Source organism: Betta splendens, chromosome 22 (assembly GCF_900634795.4).
Source record: "Betta splendens chromosome 22, fBetSpl5.4, whole genome shotgun sequence".
Lineage (NCBI taxonomy): Eukaryota > Metazoa > Chordata > Actinopteri > Anabantiformes > Osphronemidae > Betta > Betta splendens.
The window spans coordinates 8,756,319-8,767,604 of record NC_040900.2 but is presented as its reverse complement, the minus strand read 5'-3'; the positions used below and the strand labels follow the sequence as shown (position 1 = coordinate 8,767,604).

The following is an 11,286-nucleotide window of genomic DNA, read 5'->3' as shown; positions in this document are numbered from 1 at the left end:
TCATGCAAAAATTCAATAATGCAAAACTTCTGTCTGCCTAATAATAATTTAAGTTGACGACCCGGAACCTGATCGTGTTTATGTTTTCTCTACAACATTGTTGAACTTGTTGATTGTTAATGAATGAAGGCAATGACACAGCAGGTTAAATACATTGCCAAATGACAAACAAACACTAAGAGACCAGGCTTCGGCCTATGATTCAGACATTTCTTTAAGCATGTTGATGGTGATGAGTCAGGACACCCACACAATTGTGGTTTCTGCTCCACATTGTTTCTGTATTTGGTTGAGTTTTTGTACTGACAAGGCCAATTCCATATTTAGTTGTGTTTTCTCACTTTGCACATTTGCATCATTGCCCTATCATGAATACACTGGAAACGCTCATAGCCGTAACTACAAGCGAACTGACGTGCGTCGGTCCAGTCTGTGACACCCTTTGCCCCTTTCCCTCCATCCTCAGTCTCTGCTACGGAGGCTGTCTCTATGACAACGTAGCGGGCTACAGGCGGGGTTTGCCAGCTGGAGGCAGTCATTCGGCGCTCAGCTGGCATCACCGCTCCAGACGTGCACGGCGCATCACACCCCGAGTGGAATGGAAGAAACGGACAAGAAAGACAACGTACGTAACGCGGCTTTCTTACACGCATCCTTTGAGACATTCGTGCGGAATTGCGGTTTATTTCTCAACGTGGCGCAGTTTGCGCGGCCGAGTCACGGATCAATGAAGCTATTGTTCCCGCCGGTGCCGGGCTGCAGAGCGCCGCAGATACAGTATTCACTCAATAAACCGTCTCGACCTGTGCTGCGTTCTAGGCCTGTCTGATGCGGACGCATACGCCTCTATTGTTTCGCAGGGGGAGTACACCGGAGAGATAAAGGGTGGGATGCGGCCCTCCATGAAACTGGTCGTCATGGGGATCGTTAACAAAAAACCAAAAAGGTTGGTGACCACAGGTCTTTCATACTGCAAAACACAAATAACGTAAAAATATATATATATTAATTCTGTCGCTGTTGCACATGTGACGTGCAGGACAGAATCCGAGGCAACTGTTTGTGTTTGACTCCCGGCTTTGGGAAAATGTCTGTAATTCCAGAGCGAGTCCTAATTATAGGCTGCTGCCGGGAGATCTGCAAATCCCACGAAGACTAAAGAGTAACGGGGACTTCGTGCGATAGCATCAGCTGCTTTCAGAGTCCGCCGTGAGTTAGGATGGTAGTTAGACGACACAAAAATAACGCGGCTGCTGTGTAAAAATAAGACGCGATCCAGGAAACGTATTTTTAGCAGCGGAAATACCAGGAGGCATTCAGGGACACATGCACCTGGAATGGACCCAAAGAATAATTTTATATAAGTCCTGCCAGGCTCGTTCAGCGCTGATGATCATTATGGTGCCACTGGTACTAATAAAGTTTGACCCCTTCATTACAAGCACTGACCAGAAGGTGTCACCTTCTGCAGACAGAACAGAACGCACGCGTGTTGTCTGGCCCTCATGTGTTGTGCGTGGCTTCACAGCATCGAGGTGACCCTGTCCAGTCGGCCCCAGGAGGAGGACACGGAGGGGGACGTGGGTCTGCAGCTAAAGGTCAGCTTCACGGACAAGGCCGTGCAGCGCAACGCGCGCCTGGCGGGGAAGTGGGGCCCGTCTGAAAACACCCTCTCCTTCTTCCCTTTTGCACCCGGAGAAGCCTTCAAGGTACCTGTGCAAACAGCTTCTGACGTCTGACGTCGTTTCCATTTGCAAGTCGGTGCATAACAGCATTTCCCGCAGGAGGTGGAGTTTCAGTGCGTGTTTGCGCATGTTCTTGTTTATCGCGAATGGCACGGATGAATGAGCTGCAGTTGCCTGTCCTCTCTCCGGCTCCTAGATGGAGATCGTTTGTGAGCACCAGCAGTTTCGCATCCTGGTGGACGGACAGCCGCTGTGTGGCTTCACCCACCGTCTCCCCCAGCTCGCCTCCCTCACCGCCCTGCGAGTCTTCGGCGACCTGCAGCTCACCAAGGTGGCCTAACCCCCCCCCACACACACACACACACACACGGCCTCCCGGGACAGTCCGCAATACAAACACACACAATTAGAGCAGAGCCACACCTCCAGTGCATCCCTTGAGCCCCGCGGGGGAGATGCTGTGTCCCCACTCCCCAAATTCCTTACCCCTGCCTCGTAATCATGTGTTAAGACAAAGTGCCTTCACTAGATTACCCGACTGGAGACTTGAAGATACGGACTGAATGTGACAGTGGTCACTGTCTTAAAATCAACCACAGAATGTGATTTGCGCCAACAGGTTTGTGAGAGCTGCATGAAGCTGAATGTGTCTGAAACCAACTGATTGTCCCATTGAACAGGTGTAATAATGTCCATTGAATAGCCTAGTGCATGTTGATCTACACACACACACACACACACACACACACACACACACACACACACACACACACACACAAGCTTATCTTTCACTCAGTCCAAACCCGAACACACCCCGGTTTCTGTACTTTACTTTCACCACCAGCCGGTTTCCTGCGAACGTTTCATAAGGACTCACTGTTCGTCACCGCAATAAAAAAAAAAACACCTTGTTGTTACGTTTTCTCTGCGCTTGTGTCACTGCGGAGCGAAGGCGCCTCCAGGCAGAGAAATTCTTGCCTTTACTTGTGCTGATACACTCACTGGCCGTGAAGAAGTGAACATCTATAAAGCTCATGTTTAATAAGCAAAAGCACTAAAATACCTTTAAATTAAAGAGAAATGCTACAATTAGACAATTTTAAAATCTGTGAATTTCCTGGTTGGAGATTAAGGGACGGAAATGTCTGGTGACCACTAACAGCCCACACGTTCTGAGTTTGCTGCTACAGGTTGCTGTGACTCAGTCGTCTTCGGTGCTGGTTAATTGATACGTCGATCAGTTCAAGGCCGCTCTATGTGTTCCCTCTGATGGCGTCGATCCAGTCCATCTTCTCCTGGTGAGACGGAGCCTGGATGAAGTAGCACGTGTCCGACTGGGTGATGATTTTGAACAGGTTGCCCTGAACGTTGCCCCTCACGCCTGCGGGAAGAGGACGTTAGGGCTCGCGTAGCCGCACAACGGGATTTATTTGCCCACCTGAGTGAAAACTGCCCCCATGACCTTTCATGACCTTGTTTTTTAGAGCAGGTCAGCGGCGTCTGACGGTGACTCACCTGAGGGAACGCCGTTGTCCTCCAGAGAAGACACCAGACAGCCGCGCAGGGGGAAACCGCCGGCGGGGCTGACGTCATCCTGATGTCAGCGCGTGAGACAGGAAACGGAGGTTGACTCAGGATCACAGCTATTATGAGTCACTGCCCGAGGCCCCGTTAAACAAAACAACGCCGCTGTCTGGGCTGAACCCCGTCACCTTCCCATCACTCACCTTGGTGGGATCGTAATAGTGGAGGAAAGACGGCTCCGAGCGCAGCACAAACAGCCGCACCTTCCAGTTTTTCCTCCGGTGCCCCTGTGTTCACAAACGCAGCATTAAGTCGCGCGACGAACGGGAAATCACGCAGCGGCGGCATCGACTCGCTCACCTGTTTGAGCAGGTACCCTCTTCTCACCACCTTCCCGCTCAGCTCCACCGCGGACAGCGACGCCTCCGCCCTCACGCAGCCCCGCTTCTTCAGCGCGTCCGACTGCCGGCGACCACAAACACAGTGCACGTGGGCCGCGCGCGCGGACCTCACACCTCAGTGCGCGTCGGTGTACTTACGAAGCTGTAGAGGGCGCCGGAGTCGTCCAGCAGGCGGCCGGCGGCGCTCCTCGCGCCCACGGTGCGCAGGAGGCCCTCCTCCAGCAGCGCCGAGGCCAGCGCGGCGGCCTCCACGCGGGTCGGCGCCAGCTGCGCGAAGACCAGCCAGTCCACCGCCTCGGAGCCTGGACCCGACACAGCAGCGTTACTCACGCGCACGCGCATAAAGCCGATGCGCGGTTGCCATGGCGACCTGTGAAGCAGTTGCTGTAGCTGCTGCCCTGCTCCACGTGGCTGCCCGTCCGGACGCCGGTGTGGACGTCGTACATGGAGTCCAGCACTTTGCTGCGGGGGAGGAGGAGGAGGAAGAGCGGTCGTAGAGACGCGACGGGCCGCGGAGTCGCGACCCGCGGCCCGTCGCGTCTCTACCTGAGGTCAACGTTCTGCGACCCGGACCCGGCGCCGCTCCGCTGGTCCGGTGCCGGCTCGCCCCCGTCCGCCCGCAGCCTGGCGGCCGCCGCGGCGGCGGCGGCGGCCCACTCGTCCCGCTCCTCCCGGGAACAGGCCTCCAGGAAGTGCTCCGCCCCGCTCGCCGTCTGCAGCCGGAACACCAGCTGCAGGAAAAACAGAACCAGTGCCTGAGAAAACCAGACCCGAGGCTGTGGAATGTGCGCGGGGTGTGACGCAACACACACTGAACGCCTTCCACTCGGACTCACCGGCCGGTTCTCGTACTCCAGGTAGGGGCAAGTCAGCACACAGCCCTTCAGCGGGATGGCCCCCCGCTGAGAGGACTCCCGTCTGCCCCCCTCGTATTTGTAGTACTGGAGCTGGTCCGGCATCAGCACGAACCAGCGCGCCTTCCAGTTGTGCACGAGGTGGCCCTGGAAGCACACGGACACATTACACAGCGTGTCCGGTTCTGGAAGCTCGGCGTTCCTGTGTCCCGGCTCTCACCCGCTTCACCAGGAAGCCCTCCCTCACAGCAGCCCTCTCCGCGTCCATCCTCCTCAGCGGGATCTCGGCAAATGCCCGCTCCGGGTTCAACCCACAGTCAAAGGGAGCGTTGGCGTCACCGAGCGCGTCAGCCCCGCTCACACCCTCGCACACCTTTGCGAGGGTGTGTGAGCCCTGCAGTGCGCCGCCCGCGCCACGCGAGGGCGCTCCGGCTCCTCCGGCGCGTCCCGGCCTGCGCTCCGCGCTCCACGCCGGATTTGATGTGAAGAATTCGGATGCTGTGAATGGAGACAGCTGTCGCTCAACTGCATCCTGCTCCTCTGCAGCAGCTGGACCCGGTGGCAGCACAGCTGGATCCAAACAGGCCCAGTGTGAGCGGTGGCCCAGCACATCCCACGGGGTTCTATTGGGTTCAGAGGTGGGGAACCTGAAGGCCTCAAACCAAGCATCAGGCTTCGAGGCCTGGTCACATGAAGCCATAAAGCTCTTTATAAGCTCTCCATGCGGCAACAGACGACAATCTGCTACACACATAAATGGAACAATACAACTAAATCCTGTTTGTGAGTCTCCAGCGCCTCCCTTGAGCCAGAGTCAAATAAAGCGGGGAGCTGAAAGTTAAGGTGTGTCTGGAATGTCCTCCGTGTAACATTAACCAGAAATCAAACATCAATTACGTAAAAAAAAATGACGACGGCGGGACGCGAAGGGCCGTGACGCAGGTCAGCTCACGTGGAGCGCCCGGTTGTCTTGGTCACACACTTGCAATGCAAACACCCGCCGGAGCGTGTTTTCTCGGTCCACACACAGCCATTGTTCGCTGGGCGTGTGTTTGTGTGTTCGCGTCCACAGCTGGTTACACACGGCGCGTCGCCGGTGCAGCTCGCGCTTTATGGGAGCGAAAGGACAACGGCGCGCGCCCGGTTCCCACCGGGGGACCTGATCCGCAGACGCGTCTGGCGATTGTGACGTCATGGTTTAGGTTTTTTTTCTCTCTTTTTATTTGAAACTCAAATTGCTGCAGTTTTGATCAGCGAACGCCGTTTTCTTCGGGATGAAGGTTGCCCTTGTGATTTCTCGGCACGGCAACACGCCGCTTTACGGCTGTTGACCTGTTTTACAAGAGCGGCAGATTGTGCGTAATTGTGCAAATCCACATGCGGAGGAGGCACGACCTCGTCAGTAATACACAAACCAAGTTTTCGGAATAACACCTACTTTTATTCGCCAGACTGTCAATACTAAAACATTAAATACATTTAGAAAGTGCCTTTAAGGTTTGATACATGCGCTGCTGTAGCTTTTTATAGTGACATCACGTCACGTACAGTTAGTTTGGAGACAACCTGGCTCACATTTTAGGAAGTAAAACGACTCCCCTGGTGAGTTTCTATTGTGTATTTGTCTACAGATCCCAGGTACGGCCCCTAAAACTCACACTAGCCATAAACAAGCTAGAAAACACTGAAACGTGGAATATAGCTCTTTGTGTGGATCTGTCTGCTGTTAGATCCAACACTGTCAGCATCCAGTCATGAAAGTGGGTCCTGTTATGGTTTTATGGTCACATCTTCCACTTGTAAACCTAACCAGCTTAAACAGACTGAGAGAGAAAGCGGCCATTTCTACATCTTCCTTATAAATGTTAGCATCATATACAAAGCTATGGGTTTTGATTAATGAATTGAGGACCTGATGCTCGTGTGCCTACGACCTATGAAAACCTTTTAAAGCCGCTACCTTTGTGCAAAACCCTGTTTACTATTTACAGCGGCTCGCTGGGCGCCGGCCTTCAGATCCGGCCCGGCGTTCACGGGCCAGCGCGGCCAAAGCAGGCGTCTGGACCCGCGTGCGGGGAGGAGTCCGGGGGGGGGGGTTCTAGGACGGGCTCAGCCTGTGCCACGCCCCCACCACCTTCTCTGGGTGGGCCATGGTGTCCCTCCACTGCTCCACGGCCTCGGGGACGGCGCTGTCCAACCCCAGCTGAACCTGTCACACACACGTTGAAAAGGTGACGAGAGGCAGGGGAACGAGGGCGCCAGGTCTGATGCGCCCCGACCCGCTCACCTGTCCCACGCAGTGTTTCCTCCGGACCGAGCTGCGGCTGTAGAGCTTGACCGACAGGGAACAGACTTGGTCCAAAGCTGCCAGGAGGAAGTGGAACGTCTCCGCCCACTGACACTGACCCCCGGAGGGCTTCTTCACGCGGGTCTTCTTCGTCATCACCACCCGGCCCGCCTGCTGCATCTCTGCCCTGACGAAGAAGGCTGCGGAGGGGCGCAGAAGCGTTATCGCCCGCACGGTCGCAGTGATCGCGTAAGAACGCAGATCCCAAACTCAGGCGCTTACATTGACCCAGTGGGGAGGAGGATGCTGGGAGGTTGTGGGCGGCGAGGACCTGCAGCTGAATGCGCCCGTTGACCGGCTGGAAGCAGGTGGTGAGATGCAGCTCAGAGTGACAGACCTGCAGGAGAATACGGCACAGCTTATATTTGTATTATACTATAATGCAGAGTTCACATTTTGAATGATAAAATTGGTGTATATTCAACATCAAACGTTGCATTTTCTGCTAATTAACGGTAATTTGGATGGTCTGCAACTCCTCAGCATCAGCGTGTCGTTGTTGCCATGGAGACGGCCCGTGTCCAAGACATCGGCGAGGTCACGGGCCTCGGCCTTTAAGAGCTCCCTCCGAATGACAGTGATTTGGGCAATTTGAGGCCTTTGTGCGCAGCAGATGTGCAAAATTACCGACCGACTCAAATTGCCCCTGAGAACCTGATGATGAGTCACTGTCTGGTCCAGAAGCGGTTCAGATTCGACTGCTCCTGGCCAGACATGCACCCGTTCATCAACTAAACCTTTTGCTTTGAGGTTTGACCTATTTTACAGAAGTTCCATCCTTTCTTTTCTCTGCTTAAAGCATGTTTGATTTCCCCCCGCGCTCTTTTTGAGCGCATGCAGCGAGACAGCGTTATTGCCCTGTTTGGGTCCAGAGAACAGGACGTGCCAGTGGGCTCCGGCCTCGCGACAGCTTTACGAGACACGCACAATACGTGGGTGGTGTTTGCTCTGCGCATACGAAGGCATGATAAAACTGCAGCCAACAAAAGATATGACGGACAGTAAGTCGTAAAGGTCTGTGCATTCCCACACTGTGACAACAGCTGCACAGATTCTTACTGGCTGAATCAGGCTGAGTCAGCAACATCCATCCATTGGTTTGTCCATCCATCCATCTGTCTGTTTGTCCATCCATCCCTCCATCCCTCCATCCATCCATCCATCCATCCATCCATCCATCCATCCATCCATCCATCCATCCATCCATCCATCCATCCATCCCTCCATCCATCCATCCATCCATCCGTCCACTTACTGAGGATTTAGATGGAGGGTTGAAGTCGAGCCAGTGCTCGGTCTCCTGGCTGTCGAGCTGTCGCAGTGAGAGGACGCTCTCCGCCACCGCGCGTCTCCTGGGGTTGTGCGTCTGCAGCCGCAGCACCAACGCGCTGCATCGCAACTGCTGGAGGCGCACGGTGAACACAAAGGTCTCCATGAACGACACATCCTGAGGAGCAGAGGGAAACGTAGACTTTAGATTATAGATCTGAATCTGCTAACACTCTGGGAGCCTGTGGTAAATCTTCTACCTGACAGTACTCTTTCACTGAGCTCCTGAACTGTATGGGTTTGGGGACGGTGATGATGCCTTTAAATCCAATCTTCTGTGGCTCCGCTCCATCAGGAGGAAGGTTGAGGTCAGAACACTGATAAGAAAGAGGGCAAAAGAAAGGGTCACGAAACAAAAATCGCACAAATATGAAACATGAGGAAATACAGCATACTGTGATAAAACAACCCTCTGGTCGTCAGAATGTTGTGAAGTGAACACACAGACACTGTCCACTCTGTGTTCACATCAGTCAGACAGGCCTCTCTCTGCTGGGCGTCCGAGCCAAACTTAATAGAGCACTAAGAGGAGCTAACAGAGACCTTTGTTGTGCACGAACAGAGGGTCCATTGACGAGCGCCGCGGAGCAGCACAAGAGCCTTCGCTGTCGGCGCGTAACCTTACCTGGACCACGGTGATCCACACCTGCTCCACCGCCTCCTGGTAGCTCAGGCGCACGCACACCTTCCCCAGCTCGCGCTCGTCCCCGGACAGCGTGATGGAGTCTGCGGCGGTAACAGAATGCAATGAAGCCTTCATCTCCCGCGACGTCCCACGGCCAACGCCGGCGCTTGTCGCTCGCGCCGAGCGGCGAAAGGCCTTTGGAGGTGATTTGTGTGTGCACAGTGATCCTAATCGGGGAGGAGGGGATAAGACCCTCACCGGGAACAGAGGCGTTGGAGCAAACACAGGGCCGATAAGGGCACGTCGCGTGTAATTACCCAGGCTGCTTTCGAGGGAGTCCATCCTTGAGGAGGCGCTGCTGAGGATGCTGGAGGCCGAGTCGAAGCGCTGCACACACAAACACAGAGCGGCCTGAATCTCAACAGCTGTGCGTCGCTGTTAAACATCTGGCCGAGTGAGGGGTTTACCCCCAGAGGTGTTTATTAAGGATTCGGGCGACGGTACTTTCATTGTTTCTATCAGAGCTCTGATTGTTCCTGTTACGCAATAAGGCATCGTACGCCTCAGGCTTTATGTAAGAGAGAAAACGCCTTTGTGTGAGTAAGTGCCCGTTGTTTTCCCTATTAATTGACCAATTCTATACAATTGAAGCCCAGACCATTGTTTCCAGTGCAACTGGAGCTGTTCTACTGGAAAACACCTCCATTCTTAGACCCCTAACTAAAAAATACTTGTTTTTAGGCTTGCTCCGTGTTCCATTACGCCACCGAGGACACTGGATCCTATAAACTATATTTAGTCTGAGTTGACACAGGGTGAGAAAGGCTGTGCGTACAGATTAGATAGGGAGCTGTCTCACCTGCATGCGGCCCTGAGGGCTGGACAGATCAAACATGGAGCTGCTGAGGCGCCGCTGGCCGTCCGGCTTCAGGGTCCAACCTGGGAGGAAGTGGACACGCGTTCAGACCCCTCGCTGTGCAAAGACACCGACCGCAGGCGTGGGCGGGCGCTACCTGGGCTCTGCGGGCCGCCGTTCTTCAGGGTGTCCCGGCGGGCCGATCCGGGCGACGCGTGCTCCGTCACGTGACCCTGGCGGAAGCCGGACTCCAGGTTGTGGCCCCAGTGGCCGGAGGCGAGCAGCTCGGCTTTCCTCTGCGCGTACGTGCACCGGGCCGAACCTGGGGAACAGAAGCATCGGGGGTCGGCACCGCTCTGAAGGGTTCTCCTCAGTGGCTCAGCTGGGAGCCGGCGGCCATTCATCCCGAAGCAGGACATCCTGGCGCCGAGCTCCTGTGCGCCCAGACCTAATTGTCACATCCCAGTGATCTCTGAGCTGATTTTAATGAAACCGGTCCACGAAGGCGTGTGTGGCCTTTATCCCAACAAGCCAATTACAGCTGTGCATCCAAACCGTCCTCTGAGCAGATCTGAGCTGATAACCAAACACCAGCGCACACGCGATGTTCTGATGGATCGCTGTTGTGACAGAACAAAAACCAAAACCTGATGTCCTCCCTGCAAAGCAAAGCATCAGGTGCACAGTGTGGTGGCGATGGAAAGGGGATTATTTACCAACCCAGCCTTTAAACCAACAGTTTCTCCTCACTCACCGCAGCCTCTTGGCCGCTGCTCCGACTGTACATATTTAATGAATCAGTTAAGATCTAAGGCTGTTTACATACTCTGTAGGTCCGGGTACTGCGAGCCCCTGGGCTGGACGTAGGAGGCCTTGAAGGTGGGCAGGACGAACGGCACCTCCCTGCCGTCCGGCGGCAGCTTGGAGAGCAGGTAGTCCTCTGTGACCCAGCCTCTCCCTTCGTCCGACTCCCACCCGGGCGCCGGCCCGGCGTCGGGGGGCATCTTCAGCGTGACCACTTCAATGCAGAGGGCAGTTCCCAGTCAGACACCGGAAGACAGCAGAAACGCGCGAAGGCGAGCGCGCGGCTCACCTTGCTGCTCGTGCTCCTTCCCCCCCGGGCTCATGAACGTCCGGCAGCAGCTCTTGAAGCACTCCATGGCTGCACGCGGAGCGAATACGCAGCACCACAAAGGTTACTCAAGCAAACAGCTGCAAACATCTCATCCAATGTTCTGATTCTGTGATGCCACTAAGGCAAAGCTACACAAGGCATTCATTATTGTAAACAGCGTCCGTTTAATTTTCTCTGTTTGCTTTACTCCTTCCAGAACAAAGGCAGCGGTGAAGACTAAACTAAACTTGTGTTGTGATACAAGTCGCACATTTGTCACAGTGTTATTTCTTGTGATCATCTGCTCATGCTGCAGGTGTTCGGCTAAATTTGACTTAAAGTTAAGAGTAAATTGGCAAAATCTGCTCGCCGCTACTTGGAAACAGCGAAAGGCAAACCTACCCAGGCGGCGTCTTCCTCGCAGTCCGCTCTCACAGGACGGGAGACAAATGCCACAGGGCTCAGGTTTGTGGAGCACTTCCTCAGCTACAGGTCTCTCTCTCTCTCTCTCCCTCCCTCACCCTCCTCCCTCTCTCCCTCCCGTTGGCTAA

The 11,286-nt window shown here is 54.7% G+C and overlaps 3 protein-coding genes across 3 annotated transcripts; 1 reads left to right on the top strand and 2 right to left on the bottom strand.

Moving 5' to 3' along the window:
- The first annotated feature begins 467 nt into the window (after positions 1–467).
- Positions 468–2,602, top strand: si:ch211-10a23.2 (Galectin-related protein A-like). The gene is made up of 4 exons (XM_029138879.3): positions 468–625; positions 861–946; positions 1,529–1,709; positions 1,882–2,602. Exons 1-4 carry the CDS (start codon positions 599–601, stop codon positions 2,023–2,025), a joined length of 438 nt encoding a protein of 145 aa, XP_028994712.1. The 5' UTR covers positions 468–598; the 3' UTR covers positions 2,026–2,602.
- A 99-nt stretch (positions 2,603–2,701) lies between these two features.
- On the bottom strand, positions 2,702–5,232 carry plek2 (pleckstrin 2). Its single transcript, XM_029138847.3, has 9 exons — positions 4,685–5,232; positions 4,447–4,611; positions 4,157–4,341; positions 3,981–4,072; positions 3,749–3,912; positions 3,570–3,671; positions 3,413–3,496; positions 3,201–3,279; positions 2,702–3,066 (listed from the first exon to the last, which is right to left on the bottom strand). Exons 1-9 carry the CDS (start codon positions 5,216–5,218, stop codon positions 2,939–2,941), a joined length of 1,533 nt encoding a protein of 510 aa, XP_028994680.1. The 5' UTR covers positions 5,219–5,232; the 3' UTR covers positions 2,702–2,938.
- Positions 5,233–5,889: 657 nt separating this feature from the next.
- On the bottom strand, positions 5,890–11,242 carry LOC114848391 (tandem C2 domains nuclear protein). The gene is made up of 12 exons (XM_029138860.2): positions 11,138–11,242; positions 10,715–10,783; positions 10,448–10,639; positions 9,779–9,943; positions 9,625–9,704; positions 9,083–9,152; positions 8,766–8,866; positions 8,341–8,457; positions 8,067–8,258; positions 7,034–7,148; positions 6,752–6,951; positions 5,890–6,673 (listed from the first exon to the last, which is right to left on the bottom strand). The coding sequence occupies exons 2-12, from the start codon at positions 10,779–10,781 to the stop codon at positions 6,563–6,565; spliced, it is 1,410 nt and encodes a 469-aa protein (XP_028994693.1). The 5' UTR covers positions 10,782–10,783; positions 11,138–11,242; the 3' UTR covers positions 5,890–6,562.
- Between the last annotated feature and the right edge of the window lie 44 nt (positions 11,243–11,286).